The 16,914-nt window shown below is 37.9% G+C and overlaps 1 protein-coding gene across 1 annotated transcript in view; it reads left to right on the forward strand.

Annotated features, from left to right (window-relative positions):
- Positions 1 to 427: 427 nt before the first annotated feature.
- The window catches only part of LOC143246816 (dual specificity protein phosphatase 22-B-like), a 30,976-nt gene continuing 14,489 nt past the window's right edge, over positions 428 to 16,914 (forward strand). Inside the window, exons 1-2 of the mRNA XM_076493988.1 lie at positions 428 to 547; positions 10,538 to 10,652. Coding sequence (XP_076350103.1) covers positions 534 to 547; positions 10,538 to 10,652 — 129 coding nt within the window. The 5' untranslated portion in view covers positions 428 to 533. The remainder of the gene's footprint in view (positions 548 to 10,537; positions 10,653 to 16,914) is intronic.

The raw sequence follows: 16,914 nt of genomic DNA on the forward strand, positions 1-16,914 counted from the left end.
AAAGAATCTGGTGTGTTGTTGTTAGTGATATGGCAGAAATAACCTTAATAGTGTTATGAAATAAAAGAATCTGGTGTGTTGTTGCTAGTGATATGGCAGAAATAACCTTAATAGTGTTATGAAATAAAAGAATCTGGTGTGTTGTTGCTAGTGATATGGCAGAAATAACCTTAATAGTGTTATGAAATAAAAGAATCTGGTGTGTTGTTGCTAGTGATATGGCAGAAATAAGACCAACGTCCTGAAGAGTTAATTCTATTGAACACATGTGATTTATTTCTTGATAAGCTCAGAGCTGCACACTGACTTGTCTGTGCTGAATCCACCGCGGGTAGAACAAACTTTTCAATATATTCAAACATGACAGTGTTACGACGTCACCAAAACATATTTTAAGAATAAACGTAATCAGTACGAGATTTACCAGTTAAATATATGACACGAGCTCAGTCCGTGCGAGTCTGCACGAGAGGAATGTTGCCTTTACGAGGCAGCACCAATAGGTGGATTATCTTCTTATGTGATAATGGGAAATGGTATGGACAAAGTAAGTACATTATTTATTCATGTTAGTTAACAGGAAATACAGAGAAAATATATATATTAATAATACACAGTCCAGTCAATCCTAAGCAGTAGGTGACATTAGAAGCTATATTTTCTACTACAGAATAAAAGTTCAAATTACTGACACTTATGTAAACACAGGTTTTACCTTATCTAATTGTAAAATAAAACGACAAGGTGTGGTTTAAATATTAATCATGTTTTTAAAACGGACAGACTTCACTCCTGTATAGATGTGTCTCAAGAAAAACGTATGAATGTATACCTTCTTTATAATGTTCAGGAACGTGTGTCTTTACATCTTTGTATTAGAGCATAATAAACAGTAAAACCAATACTATTACCGACTGGTTTGTTTATATTAAAACATAATTAACAGTAAAACAAATACTATTACAAACCGGTTTGTTTATATTGGAACATAATAAACAGTAAAACCAATATTGTTACCGACTGGTTTGTTTATATTAGAGCATAATAAACAGAAAACCAATACCATCACCAACTGGTTTGTTTATATTAGAACATAATATAAACAAATACTATTACCGACTGGTTTGTTTATATTAAAACATAATTAACAGTAAAACAAATACTATTACCAACTGGTTTGTTTATATTGGAACATAATAAACAGTAAAACCGATATTGTTACCGACTGGTTTGTTTATATTAGAGCATAATAAACAGTAAAACCAATACCATTACCAACTGGATTATGGATAGTCCTCGAATAGCTTTGTGCCAAACCCAAAACAAACCGGTCGCTAGCAGTATAGCTTTTACTGTTTAGTGTGCTCTAATATAAACAAACCAGTTGGTAATGGTATTGGTTTTACTGTTTATTATGCTCTAATATAAACAAACCAGTCGGTAACAATATCATAACATAAATACATAACATAACATAAAAAACATAATAAACAGTAAAACCAATACAGTTTGTTTATATTAAAAACATACAAACCGGTTTGTTTATATTGGAACATAATAAACAGTAAAACCAATATTGTTACCGACTGGTTTGTTTATATTAGAGCATAATAAACAGAAATACTAAAACAAATACTATTACAAACCGGTTTGTTTATATTGGAACATAATAAACAGTAAAAACAATATTGTTACCGACTATTGGAACATAATAAACAGTAAAACCAATACTATTACCGACTAGTTTGTTTATATTAAAACATACAAACCGGTTTATTTATATTGGAACATAATAAACAGTAAAACCAATATTGTTACCGACTGGTTTGTTTATATTAGAGCATAATAAACAGAAATACTAAAACAAATACTATTACAAACCGGTTTGTTTATATTGGAACATAATAAACAGTAAAACCAATATTGTTACCGACTGGTTTGTTTATATTAGAGCATAATAAACAGAAAACCAATACCATCACCACCTGGTTTGTTTATATTAGAACATAATATAAACCAATACTATTACCGACTGGTTTGTTTATATTAAAACATAATTAACAGTAAAACAAATACTATTACCAACTGGTTTGTTTATATTGGAACATAATAAACAGTAAAACCGATATTGTTACCGACTGGTTTGTTTATATTAGAGCATAATAAACAGTAAAACCAATACCATTACCAACTGGTTTGTTTATATTAGAACATAATAAACAGTAAAACCAATACTATTACCGACTGGTTTGTTTATATTAAAACATAATTAACAGTAAAACAAATACTATTACCAACTGGTTTGTTTATATTGGAACATAATAAACAGTAAAACCAATATTGTTACCGACTGATTTGTTTATATTAGAGCATAATAAACAGAAAACCAATACCATTACCAACTGGTTTGTTTATATTAGGACATAATAGACAGTAAAACCAATACTATTACCGACTAGTTTGTTTATATTAAAACATAATTAACAGTAAAACAAATACTATTACCAACTGGTTTGTTTATAATGGAACATAATAAACAGTAAAACCAATATTGTTACCGACTGGTTTGTTTATATTAGAGCATAATAAACAGTAAAACCAATACCATTACCAACTGGTTTGTTTATATTAGAACATAATAAACAGTAAAACCAATACTATTACCGACTGGTTTGTTTATATTAAAACATAATTAACAGTAAAACAAATACTATTACCAACTGGTTTGTTTATATTGAAACATAATAAACAGTAAAACCAAAATTGTTACCGACTGGTTTGTTTATATTAGAGCATAATAAACAGTAAAACCAATACCATTACCAACTAGATTGTTTATATTAGAGCATAATAAACAGTAAAACCAATACTATTACTGACTGGTCAGTTTATACTATAGCACATTAAACAGTAAAAGCTATACTGTTACCAACTTGTCCGTTTATATTAGAGCACACTAAACAGTAAAAGCTATACTGCTAGCGACCGGTTTGTTTTGGGTTTGGCACAAAGCTATTCGAGGACTATCCATAATTCCACAGAAGGAAGCACCAGACAGAAGCAGGTAGACAAGACAGAAGGAAGCACCAGACAATAACAGGTAGACAAGACAGAAGGAAGCACCAGACAATAACAGGTAGACAAGACAGAAGGAAGCGCCAGACAATAACAGGTAGACAAGACATAAGAAAGCACCAGACAATAACAGGTAGACAAGACATAAGGAAGCACCACACAATAACAGGTAGACAAGACAGAAGGAAGCACCACACAATAACAGGTAGACAAGACAGAAGAAAGCTTTTGTTTGTTTGTTTGTTTTCTTACAGCAAAGCCACGTCGGCTATCTGCTGAGATCACCGAGGGGAACCGAACAGAAGGAAGCACCAGACAATAACAGGTAGACAAGACAGAAGGAAGCACCAGACAATAACAGGTAGACAAGACAGAAGGAAGCACCAGACAATAGCAGGTAAACAAGACAGAAGGAAGCACCGGAAAATAACAGGTAAACAAGACAGAAGGAAGCACCAGACAATACCAGGTAGACAAGACAGAAGGAAGCACCAGACAATAGCAGGTAGACAAGACAGAAGGAAGCTTTTGTTTGTTTGTTTGTTTTCTTATAGCAAAGCCACGTCGGCTACCTGCTGAGCTCACCGAGGGGAACCGAACAGAAGGAAGCACCAGACAATAGCAGGTAGACAAGACAGAAGGAAGCACCAGACAATAACAGGTAGACAAGACAGAAGGAAGCACCACACAATAACAGGTAGACAAGACAGAAGGAAGCACCAGACAATAGCAGGTAGACAAGACAGTAGGAAGCACCAGACAATAGCAGGTAAACAAGACAGAAGGAAGCACCAGACAATAACAGGTAGACAAGACAGAAGGAAGCACCAGACAATACCAGGTAGACAAGACAGAAGGAAGCACGAGACAATAGCAGGTAGACAAGACAGAAGGAAGCACCACACAATAACAGGTAGACAAGACAGAAGGAAGCACCACACAATAACAAGTAGACAAGACAGAAGGAAGCAACCAGACAATAGCAGGTAGACAATACAGAAGGAAGCTTTTGTTTGTTTGTTTGTTTGTTTTGTTATAGCAAAGCCACGTTGGGCTATCTGCTGAGCTCACCGAGGGGAACCGAACAGAAGAAAGCACCAGACAATAACAGGTAGACAAGACAGAAGGAAGCCACAGACAATAGCAGGTAGACAAGACAGAAGGAAGCACCAGACAATAGCAGGTAGACAAGACAGAAGGAAGCACCAGACAATACCAGGTAGACAAGACAGAAGGAAGCACCAGACAATAACAGGTAGACAAGAAAGAAGGAAGCACCAGACAATAGCAGGTAGACAAGACAGAAGGAAGCTTTTGTTTGTTTGTTTGTTTTCTTATAGCAAAGTTACGTCGGGCTATCTGCTGAGCTCACCGAGGGGAACCGAACAGAAGGAAGCACCAGACAATAGCAGGTAGACAAGACAGAAGGAAGCACCAGACAATAACAGGTAGACAAGACAGAAGGAAGCACCACACAATAACAGGTAGACAAGACAGAAGGAAGCACCAGACAATAGCAGGTAGACAAGACAGTAGGAAGCACCAGACAATATTAGGTAAACAAGACAGAAGAAAGCACCAGACAATAACAGGTAGACAAGACAGAAGGAAGCACCAGACAATACCAGGTAGACAAGACAGAAGGAAGCACGAGACAATACCAGGTAGACAAGACAGAAGGAAGCTTTTGTTTGTTTGTTTGTTTGTTTGTTTGTTTTGTTATAGCAAAGCCACGTCGGGCTATCTGCTGAGCTCACCGAGGGGAACCGAACAGAAGGAAGCACCAGACAATAACATTAGACAAGACAGAAGGAACCATCAGACAATAACAGGTAGACAAGACAGAAGGAAGCACCAGACAATAACAGGTAGACAAGACAGAAGGAACCATCAGACAATAACAGGTAGACAAGACAGAAGGAAGCACCAGACAATAGCAGGTAGACAAGACAGAAGGAAGCACCAGACAATAACAGGTAGACAAGAAAGAAGGAAGCACCACACAATAACAGGTAGACAAGACAGAAGGAAGCACCAGACAATAACAGGTAGACAAGACAGAAGGAAGCACCACACAATAACAGGTAGACAAGACAGAAGGAAGCACCACACAATAACAAGTAGACAAGACAGAAGGAAGCACCAGACAATAGCAGGTAGACAAGACAGAAGGAAGCACCAGGCAATAACAGGTAAACAAGACAGAAGGAAGCACCAGACAATAGCAGGTAGACAAGACAGAAGGAAGCTTTTGTTTGTTTGTTTGTTTGTTTGTTTGTTTTGTTATAGCAAAGCCACGTTGGGCTATCTGCTGAGCTCACCGAGGGGAACCGAACAGAAGAAAGCACCAGACAATAACAGGTAGACAAGACAGAAGGAAGCCACAGACAATAGCAAATAGACAAGACAGAAGGAAGCACCAGACAATAGCAGGTAGACAAGACAGAAGGAAGCACCAGACAATAACAGGTAGACAAGAAAGAAGGAACCACCAGACAATAACAGGTAGACAAGAAAGAAGGAAGCACCAGACAATAACAGGTAGACAAGACAGAAGGAAGCAACCAGACAATAGCAGGTAGACAAGACAGAAGGAAGCACCAGACAATAACAGGTAGACAAGACAGAAGGAAGCACCAGACAATAACAGGTAGACAAGACAGAAGGAAGCACCAGACAATAACAGATAGATAAGAAAGAAGGAAGCACCAGACAATAACAGGTAGACAAGACAGAAGAAAGCAACCAAACAATAACAGGTAGACAAGACAGAAGGAAGCAACCAGACAATAGCAGGTAGACAAGACAGAAGGAAGCCAACAACAATAACAGGTGCAAACAAGACAGAAGGAAGCAACCAGACAATAACAGGTAGACAAGACAGAAGGAAGCCAGACAATAACAGATAGATAAGAAAGAAGGAAGCACCAGACAATAACAGGTAGACAAGACAGAAGGAAGCCTGGACAATAACAGGTAGACAAGATAGAAGGAAGCTGACCAGACAACAGCAGGTAGACAAGACAGAAGGAAGCAACCAGACAATAGCAGGTAGACAAGACAGAAGAAAGCAACCAGACAATAACAGGTAGACAAGACAGAAGGAAGCCAGACAATAACAGGTAGACAAGACAGAAGGAAGCACCAGACAATAACAGGTAGACAAGACAGAAGGAAGCACCAGACAATAACAGGTAAACAAGACAGAAAGGAAGCCAGACAATAACAGGTAGACAAGACAGAAGGAAGCACCAGACAATAACAGGTAGACAAGACCAGAAGGAAGCAACTGAACAATAGCAGGTAGACAAGACAGAAGGAAGCACCAGACAATAACAGGTAGACAAGACAGAAGGAAGCACCATACAATAGCAGGTAGACAAGACAGAAGGAAGCTTTTGTTTGTTTGTTTGTTTTCTTATAGCAAAGCCACGTCGGCTATCTGCTGAGCTCTCGAGGGGAACCGAACAGAAGGAAGCACCAGACAATAACAGGTAGACAAGACAGAAGGAAGCAACCAGACAATAACAGGTAAACAGGACAGAAGGAAGCACCAGACAATAGCAGGTAAACAAGACAGAAGGAAGCACCGGAAAATAACAGGTAGACAAGACAGAAGAAAGCACCAGACAATAACAGGTAGACAAGACAGAAGGAAGCACCAGACAATAGCAGGTAGACAAGACAGAAGGAAGCACCAGACAATAACAGGTAGACAAGACAGAAGGAAGCACCACAATAACAGGTAGACAAGACAGAAGGAAGCACCAGACAATAGCAGGTAAACAAGACAGAAGGAAGCACCAGACAATAACAGGTAGACAAGACAGAAGGAAGCACCAGACAATACCAGGTAGACAAGACAGAAGGAAGCAACCAGACAATAACAGGTAGACAAGAAAGAAGGAAGCACCAGACAATAACAGGTAGACAAGACAGAAGGAAGCAACCAGACAATAGCAGGTAGACAAGACAGAAGGAAGCTCCAGACAATAGCAGGTAGACAAGACAGAAGGAAGCTTTTTTGTTTGTTTGTTTGTTTGTTTGTTTTGTTATAGCAAAGCCACGTCGGCTATCTGCTGAGCTCACCGAGGGGAACCGAACAGAAGGAAGCACCAGACAATAACAGGTAGACAAGACAAAAGGAACCATCAGACAATAACAGGTAGACAAGACAGAAGGAAGCACCAGACAATAGCAGGTAGACAAGACAGAAGGAAGCACCAGACAATAACAGGTAGACAAGAAAGAAGGAAGCACCACACAATAATAGGTAGACAAGACAGAAGGAAGCACCAGACAATAACAGGTAGACAAGACAGAAGGAAGCACCACACAATAACAGGTAGACAAGACAGAAGGAAGCACCAGACAATAGCAGGTAGACAAGACAGAAGGAAGCTTTTGTTTGTTTGTTTGTTTGTTTTGTTATAGCAAAGCCACGTTGGGCTATCTGCTGAGCTCACCGAGGGGAACCGAACAGAAGGAAGCACCAGACAATAACAGGTAGACAAGACAGAAGGAAGCATCAGACAATAACAGGTAGACAAGACAGAAGGAAGCACCAGACAATAGCAGGTAGACAAGACAGAAGGAAGCACCAGAGAATAACAGGTAGACAAGACAGAAGGAAGCACCAGACAATAACAGGTAGACAAGACAGAAGGAAGCACCAGACAATAGCAGGTAGACAAGACAGAAGGAACCATCAGACAATAACAGGTAGACAAGACAGAAGGAAGCACCAGACAATAGCAGGTAGACAAGACAGAAGGAAGCGTCAGACAATAACAGGTAGACAAGAAAGAAGGAAGCACCACAATAACACAATAATAGGTAGACAAGACAGAAGGAAGCACCAGACAATAACAGGTAGACAAGACAGAAGGTAGCACCACACAATAACAGGTAGACAAGACAGAAGGAAGCTCCACACAATAGCAGGTAGACAAGACAGAAGGAAGCTTTTGTTTGTTTGTTTGTTTTGTTATAGCAAAACCACGTTGGGCTATCTGCTGAGCTCACCGAGGGGAACCGAACAGAAGGAAGCACCAGACAATAACAGGTAGACAAGACAGAAGGAAGCATCAGACAATAACAGGTAGACAAGACAGAAGGAAGCACCAGACAATAGCAGGTAGACAAGACAGAAGGAAGCACCAGAGAATAACAGGTAGACAAGACAGAAGGAAGCAACCAGACAATAACAGGTAGACAAGAAAGAAGGAAGCACCACACAATAACAGGTAGACAAGACAGAAGGAAGCAACCAGACAATAACAGGTAGATAAGACAGAAGGAAGCACCAGACAATAGCAGGTAAACAAGAAAGAAGGAAGCACCAGACAATAACAGGTAGACAAGACAGAAGGAAGCACCAGACAATAGCAGGTAGACAAGACAGAAGGAAGCACCAGACAATAACAGGTAGACAAGAAAGAAGGAAGCACCAGACAATAACAGGTAGACAAGACAGAAGGAAGCAACCAGACAATAGCAGGTAGACAAGACAGAAGGAAGCTTTTGTTTGTTTGTTTGTTTTGTTATAGCAAAGCCACGTTGGGCTATCTGCTGAGCTCACCGAGGGGAACCGAACAGAAGGAAGCACCAGACAATAACAGGTAGACAAGACAGAAGGAAGCATCAGACAATAACAGGTAGACAAGACAGAAGGAAGCACCAGACAATAGCAGGTAGACAAGACAGAAGGAAGCAACCAGAGAATAACAGGTAGACAAGACAGAAGGAAGCACCAGACAATAACAGGTAGACAAGAAAGAAGGAAGCAACCACACAATAACAGGTAGACAAGACAGAAGGAAGCAACCAGACAATAACAGGTAGATAAGACAGAAGGAAGCAACCAGACAATAGCAGGTAAACAAGAAAGAAGGAAGCAACCAGACAATAACAGGTAGACAAGACAGAAGGAAGCACCAGACAATAGCAGGTAGACAAGACAGAAGGAAGCACCAGACAATAACAGGTAGACAAGAAAGAAGGAAGCACCAGACAATAACAGGTAGACAAGACAGAAGGAAGCACCAGACAATAGCAGGTAGACAAGACAGAAGGAAGCACCAGACAATAACAGGTAGACAAGACAGAAGGAAGCACCAGACAATAACAGGTAGACAAGACAGAAGGAAGCACCAGACAATAACAGGTAGAGAAGAAAGAAGGAAGCACCAGACAATAGCAGGTAGACAAGACATAAAGTAAATATAGCGATTTAATATCACATTATACAAGATCAGTCAATTGGATAACGTCAAACTTTACTTTGGAAACTCAGAAAAACCTTCTCAGATCCAGAATGATCAAGGACCCTGGTCAGTTTCTTTAGTGTTACGACGAGTCTCAACCTTAATGTGTTCATACAAACCAGATCACACTTTACAAGTTTTATTAACCATAAAGATGTCCTATCTCATCACTGTAGAACAATTCTACAAAGTGATCCAGAACCAAACAGTTCTGGAAATAAATTCGAACCATTTACTGTGGTTCGAATCTCTTCTTGCATCTATTTCTTTAATAGTGATAAAAACGAAATTACGACGCTTATGTTTAAGCCATTAAACTATTTAAAATGTTTCCCGCTGATATAGCGGTAAACTACGGATTTACAGTGTTAAAATTAGGGGTTCGATTCCCCTCGGTGGACATATCAGATAGCAAAACGTGGCTTTGCTATAAGAAAACACAATTTATATAAAAGTATAAAAACCGGTTATACATAAAATGTAGGACGTTCTTAGAACTTTGTACACGAGAAGGGATCACGACCTGTAGATAATATCGTGGATATGTAAAAACGTATAATTTATAATCTCCGTCACACCAAGCATGCTCGCCTTTTCAGCCGTGGGGGCGTTATAATGTGACGGTCAATTTCACTATTCATTGATAAAAGAGTAGCCCAATAGTTGGCAGTGGATGGTGATGACTAGCTGTCTTCCCTCTAGTCTTACACTGCTAAATTAGGGACGGCTAGCGCAGATAGCCCTCGAGTAGCTTTGTGCGAAATTCAAAACAAACCACAAAATAATTTATAATTTGCTAACAAAATTTATGAATTTCATACCGGCTTATCAGAGATCCATAAGTGTGATGGCTTAGGATGTTCGGCTTGCCTTTCAGCTATGGGTATGTTATAATGTTACGATCAATCTCACTATTCGTCAGTAAAGAGTACCCTAAGAGTTGGCTGTTGGTGGTGTGTACAAGTTTTCTTCCCTCTAACCCCTCTATTCTGAGGTATGAATGGCTGACGCAGATAGCCCTAAAGTAGCCATGCGTGAAAATATGACGGACATACAAGTCCACCTAAGTCTGTTATTTATACTCAAGTTAACGTTAGATCTCTACCTTTAAGTTACTCTCAGTAATTTGAAAATGATGACGTTGTTTTTATTTATGCTCAAACGTCCTGATGACGTCAGCTTGACCTTTTATACAGATTATTCCGGGCTTATACGTGGAAACTTCCGGGACCCAAAGACGAGAACCAGCTTGTGGCCAATAACATCACCCACGTCCTGTCCATCCACGACAATGCTAAGGCTATTCATAAGGTCAGATTTCTGTTGTTTTTGACGACCACCTAATCGTAACTTAACAATTTCTAAACTGGAATACTTCTAAGCATTTAACTGAATGTTAAAAAAAATGAATTAGAAAAACGGAGTTGTATCATTTGTCTTATAGCTAGGCTAGCTGCTCTATCCACCGCGGGAATCGAACCCCTAACTTTGGCGTTGTAAATCCGTAGACTTACCTTTGTCAGTAACAGTAGTGTAAATACGCATATTCTATTTCATTGTATGCGATACTGAGTTGTAGTTTCATTTGCAAAAAACAAATAAAAATCCGGTAAAATAGACCCGGCATGGCCAGGTGGTTAAGACATTCGACTCGAAATCTGAGGGTCGCGGGTTCGAATCCCCGTCACACCAAACATGCTCGGCTTTTCAGCCTTGCAGGGGTTATAAAGTGACGGTCAAGCTCACTATTCGTTGATAAAAAAAAAAGTAGCCCGAGAGTTGGCGATGACTAGTTGCTAAATCAGAGATGGCTAGCGCAGATAGCTCTCGTGTAGCTTTGCACGAAATTCAAAACAAAAACCAATCAGGTAAGATAAACATCGCTGTAATTTTTAATGTAAAACCTGTAATACTCCAAACTGAATGATATAAATAAGATTACTATAATTAAAGATGAATAGATACCACAGTGAACAAAAAATTCATTGATCAGAAAATATTTGTTTGTCTGTGTTCCTCACTCACATAAAAATGTTGATTGGACACTTTAAGTTACAGCAGCCATCTTTACTCTGTTACAGTGGGTAACAACGTAATTTTAACCTACAGGTGGGAATTCTAATAAATCCATATTAGTCACTTGTCCATCAACCAGGATTTGACAGTTAATGTTGCTAATACGTTAATATACTAGTAACGGATGTTGTGGTTTCAAGTAACCAAGTCGGACTCCACAAACTGATGTGGTTACAGAAAAGAATTCTAAATAAACGGAGTTCAATAACTGGAGTGATGGTCACTACAGCTTGGACATTGGAGTAAAGATAAATTGAGCCCATTTGAGTCAGGATAAACAGTAGATTACATTAGAGAGAACTGAAATTGGAGTCAAGTGGCAGAGAAATAAAAGAGAACAGGTGCAAATAACACAGTGACATTTTCACCAGTTGTTGTGAAGGTTTGATCCAGTGAGAGACACATAAACGTTGGAAAATATATTTGTTAACAACAAGGAAAAGAAAGCAAAGAATAAAATTATATTTTACCGTTTGTCCCAATGGCTGTGCGTTATAAGAGTGGCGGTCAAATCTCATTATTTGGTTGGACAAGAGTATCCTTAAAGATGGCGCTTAATGGTGTCGATTAGTTGTTTATCAGTTCAAAATTAACAATGTAAAGTGCAGATAGCCCTCGTGTAGCTTAGCAATAAAGAAACAAAAATTTAAAAATAAAAAAGATTCATATATTTTAAATGGATTAATCCGATATAAATCGATTAATTACTAATTATTACTTTAGCACCAATATAAGACAATATGTAACTACTGGGTTCCTTCCTGATCTCTGCTTAATAATAGATTTCGGCTACATGCTCGCAAAAGTCACGGCGACTTTTGACAAAATTTAAATGTTTTTAGCAGTTATTTTTCAAACCGTGTGACTGCCTCTCTAAACTTACCCTAAATCCAATGGCCGTACTAAATTTGGAGCTATAAAACATCACGACACAAAATATATACAGGCAGATGTCACGTGATTTGATACCTATACAAATAACGCTTTAAAGAGGGGTACTGCACTTTGGACAACAGCACCTTAATATCCCCTATTTATTGATGAAGGGGATATCTTAACATCTTCCTGATGAAGATTCCTGTTGTTTTTTGTTTTTATAACAATACGCATCTTCTACACTCATATTCGGAAGAAACTTACCTGACAAGCAAAAAGACAATACTATTTATAAATGCTTAGCAACGAGCCATGTTTAAAAATAGAACCAGAATGTCGTAGGTTTGTCGCTTTCGTATCGGAGGGCTTGCTACATTATGTGCGTCTTGTAGGTGTTTGTTTTATATAGGATGTCCAGTATATTTCCTGCTCTTCCAGTCATCTGTCTTTAAGGAGTTGTTAGAGATGGATGATGGATGATGTAAACATCATCAGCCCTGAATTTCCAGCATGACCAAGACTCGTAATCTGAGGATCACGGGTTCGAATCTCCATCATATTAAACGTGCTCACCTTTTCAGCTGCGGAAGCGTTATAATGTGACAGTCAATCCCATTATTCGTTGGTAAAAGAGTAGTCCAAGAGTTGGCGGTGGATGGTGATGACCAGCTGCCTTTCCTCTAGTCTTACACTGATAAATTAGAGACGGCTAGCGCAGATAGCCCTTGTGCAGCTTTGCGCGAAATTCGGAAACAGCCCAACCGACATTGTTAAAAAACAGAAACTGAAGAAATGAACAGTAATGCCAGGTTGGGAGAAAATTAAAATAATGAAATTATTTTAGTAGAACTTTTCCAACCGGACAAATAGTTTTCGACATGTAATAATTTTAGCATATTTTAATATATGAAAACGTCTCCGCCTAGTGGCTTAATGATAACCTTGAAAGCTTATAACGCGAAATTCGGGGATTCTATACCTGTTATGGGCACGACATAAATAAACCACTGTGTGATTATTAAAACTTGAATATTATATCGTAATTTACCATCTTATTCATACTATATTTTAATATTGAAGTTATTATTTAAACAGCTGGTCGTTTTAGCCACTCGCAATCTGAGGGTCGAGAGTTCGAATCCATGTCTCATCAAACATCTTCGTCTTTTCAGCCATGGGGTATTATATGTGACGGCCAACCCCACTATTCCTTAGTTAAAGAATAGCCCAAGAGTTGGCGATGGATGGTGACGACCAGCTGGCTTCCCTCTGGTGGTTAACAGTGAAATATAAAAACAAACTGAAAGTTGATATTAAAACAACAGAACAACGTTTAATCTTATTAATTACTAGCAAATTGTTTGAATCAGCGCTTGTGCTGCCATATTAGAATAATAATTTAAAAATCAAACCCGTAGACAAGGAGGGTACTATGTTTCCCAAATTTGTGGTTAACTTAGGATGAAACGTACGGAACAAAGTAACGCCCCTGTGGTTAGCTTAGGATGGAACGTTCGGAACAAAGTAACGCCCCTGTGGTTAACTTAGGATGGAACGTTCAGAACAAAGTAACGCCCCTGTGGTTAACTTAGGATGGAACGTTCGGAACAAAGTGACGCCCTCTGTGGTTAACTAAGGATGGAACGTTTGGAACAAAGTAACACCCCTGTAGTTAACTAAGGATGGAACGTTCGGAACAAAGTAACGCCCTCTGTGGTTAACTAAGGATGGAACGTTCAGAACAAAGTAACGCCCTCTGTGGTTAACTAAGGATGGAACGTTCAGAACAAAGTAACGCCCCTGTGGTTAACTTAGGATGGAACGTTCGGAACAAAGTGACGCCCTCTGTGGTTAACTAAGGATGGAACGTTCGGAACAAAGTAACATCCCCTGTAGTTAACTAAGGATGGAACGTTCGGAACAAAGTAACGCCCTCTGTGGTTAACTAAGGATGGAACGTTCAGAACAAAGTAACGCCCCCTGTGGTTAACTTAAGATGGAACGTTTGGAACAACGTAACGCCCCTGTGGTTAACTTAGGATGGAACGTTCGGAACAAAGTAACGCTCCCTGTGGTTAACGTTCAGAACAAAGTAACGCCCCCTATTTTATTATCAAAGTTTCCGATTTATCCATAACCGAAATGAAGTGACCTTTATGCGTATGTTGGCAAGTAGGCACGAGGCGCCAAAGTTATCTTATTATCACCTCAGACCAGTGAAACAAGTTTAGACAATAGTATGTTTCAAGTACCAAGTTTCTAAATACAAAACATTAATGTTTTACGTATTAAGTAACTTTATCACCTGCAGTAACAACGAAAATTTCAAATCGCAGCTGAATGATTTACTCTTGTCCTACAATCGCCTGAGTGAGTGACTATATGGCTTGGTCGTTAGTCGGCGCTCTACACGTAATCTGAGGATTGTGGGTTCGAATCCCCATCACTGCACATATAGCCATAAGGGCACTATAATGTGACAGTCAATCACGTTATTTGTCAGTACAAGACTTGGTGGTGGGTAGTGCTTACCAGTTTCGCTCTGGTCTTTCACTGCTAAATTTAGGGACGTCTGGTACGGATAGCTGTAATGTAGCTTTGCGCGAAATTCGAAATAAATCAAGTGACCACACGAGCCGGACTTCCGTAACCGATTCTGTCGACCACATCCTCACCTCTGAAGTCTTAAAGCTTATAATGCTAAAACTCGGGTTTCGATACCGTGCTGAGCACAGCACAGATGGCCCATTGTGTAGTTAGTTTTATTAACAAAACAAACAAAGAAGTGCTTGAGATTGATCGAAAACACGTTATTGTTCATGAATTTGATAAATTAAAATTTTATCTTCTATATTACAAAGAATTTTATAATATAATTAATACAGACTAGCTAACAGTACAATTCTATTGATTCTGTTTGTAACTTCTAACGACGTAACTTGATTCTGATCAATATTTAACAATGTTGCTTTTATTCAACGTGAAACTCAACAGCTGTTGTTCCTGGTACATCAACATTATTCCAGCACGTGCTTCTAACTGAGAAACATTTTGTATTTAATTATACTGTTACGAAAGCCCGTTGACAACCTGGGAACTTCTATTGTGGAAGCAGTTAGTGTTAACGTTGCTAACAGAGGTCGCTTCAGCTATTATTAAAATGACGGTTTTCGAATCCAGTCCAAATGTGTGTTTGTGTGCTTTCTTTCAGCAAAGTCACATTAGGCTATCTGCTGAGCCGACCGAAGGGAATCGAACTCCTGATTTTAGCGTTGTAAATCCGTAGACTTACCGCTGTATGTGGGGAGACCAGTCCAAATGTTCTGGTCATAACGAAAGACCGATAATTATAAATCCGTATCACTTGTTCACCCGAGCAAGAATGAAATATCTTATACCAAAGCGATTGTCGTTACTTAGTGAAAATATCGATTGGTTAGAAATGTTTCCTTAACTTGTAGTTCTACAAAAACATTCGTCAAAATAATTTCAATACAATGGTTGAATACAACTTGTACACAGACCCAGTTGAACTTCTGAACGACAGAACACGTGAAAAGTGATGACGCATACCTTTAAAGAATATTTGTAAGTAATCGTAAAGTATTTAATCTCTTATCCAACTATTTGTAAGTAAAATATTTAATCTTCCTCTTATCCAACTATTTGTAAGTAAAGTATTTAATCTTCCTCTTATCCAACTATTTGTAAGTAAAGTATTTAATCTTTCTCTTATCCAACTATTTCTAAGTAAAGTATTTAATCTTTCTCTTATCCAACTATTTGTAAGTAAAGTATTTAATCTCTTATCCAACTATTTGTAAGTAAAGTATTTAATCTTTCTCTTATCCAACTATTTGTAAGTAAAGTATTTAATCTTTCTCTTATCCAACTATTTGTAAGTAAAGTATTTAATCTTCCTCTTATCCAACTATTTGTAAGTAAAGTATTTAATCTTTCTCTTATCCAACTATTTGTAAGTAAAGTATTTAATCTCTTATCCAATTATTTGTAAGTAAAGTATTTAATCTTTCTCTTATCTAACTATTTGTAAGTAAAGTATTTAATCTTCCTCTTATCCAACTATTTGTAAGTAAAGTATTTAATCTTTCTCTTATCCAACTATTTGTAAGTAAAGTATTTAATCTCTTATCCAACTATTTGTAAGTAAAGTATTTAATCTTTCTCTTATCTAACTATTTGTAAGTAAAGTATTTAATCTTTCTCTTATCCAACTATTTGTAAGTAAAGTATTTAATCTTTCTCTTATCCAACTATTTGTAAGTAAAGTATTTAATCTCTTATCCAACTATTTGTAAGTAAAGTATTTAATTTTTCTCTTATCCAACTATTTGTAAGTAAAGTATTTAATCTTCCTCTTATCCAACTATTTGTAAGTAAAGTATTTAATCTTTCTCTTATCCAACTATTTGTAAGTAAAGTATTTAATCTTCTTCTTATGCAACTATTTGTAAGTAAAGTATTTAATCTTTCTCTTATCCAACTATTTGTAAGTAAAGTATTTAATCTCTTATCCAACTATTTCTAAGTAAGTATTTAATCTCTTATCCAACTATGTGTAAGTAAAGTATTTAATCTTTCTCTTATCCAACTTTCAACC

The sequence above is a fragment of the Tachypleus tridentatus genome, chromosome 3 (assembly GCF_004210375.1).
Source record: "Tachypleus tridentatus isolate NWPU-2018 chromosome 3, ASM421037v1, whole genome shotgun sequence".
Classification (NCBI taxonomy): domain Eukaryota; kingdom Metazoa; phylum Arthropoda; class Merostomata; order Xiphosura; family Limulidae; genus Tachypleus; species Tachypleus tridentatus.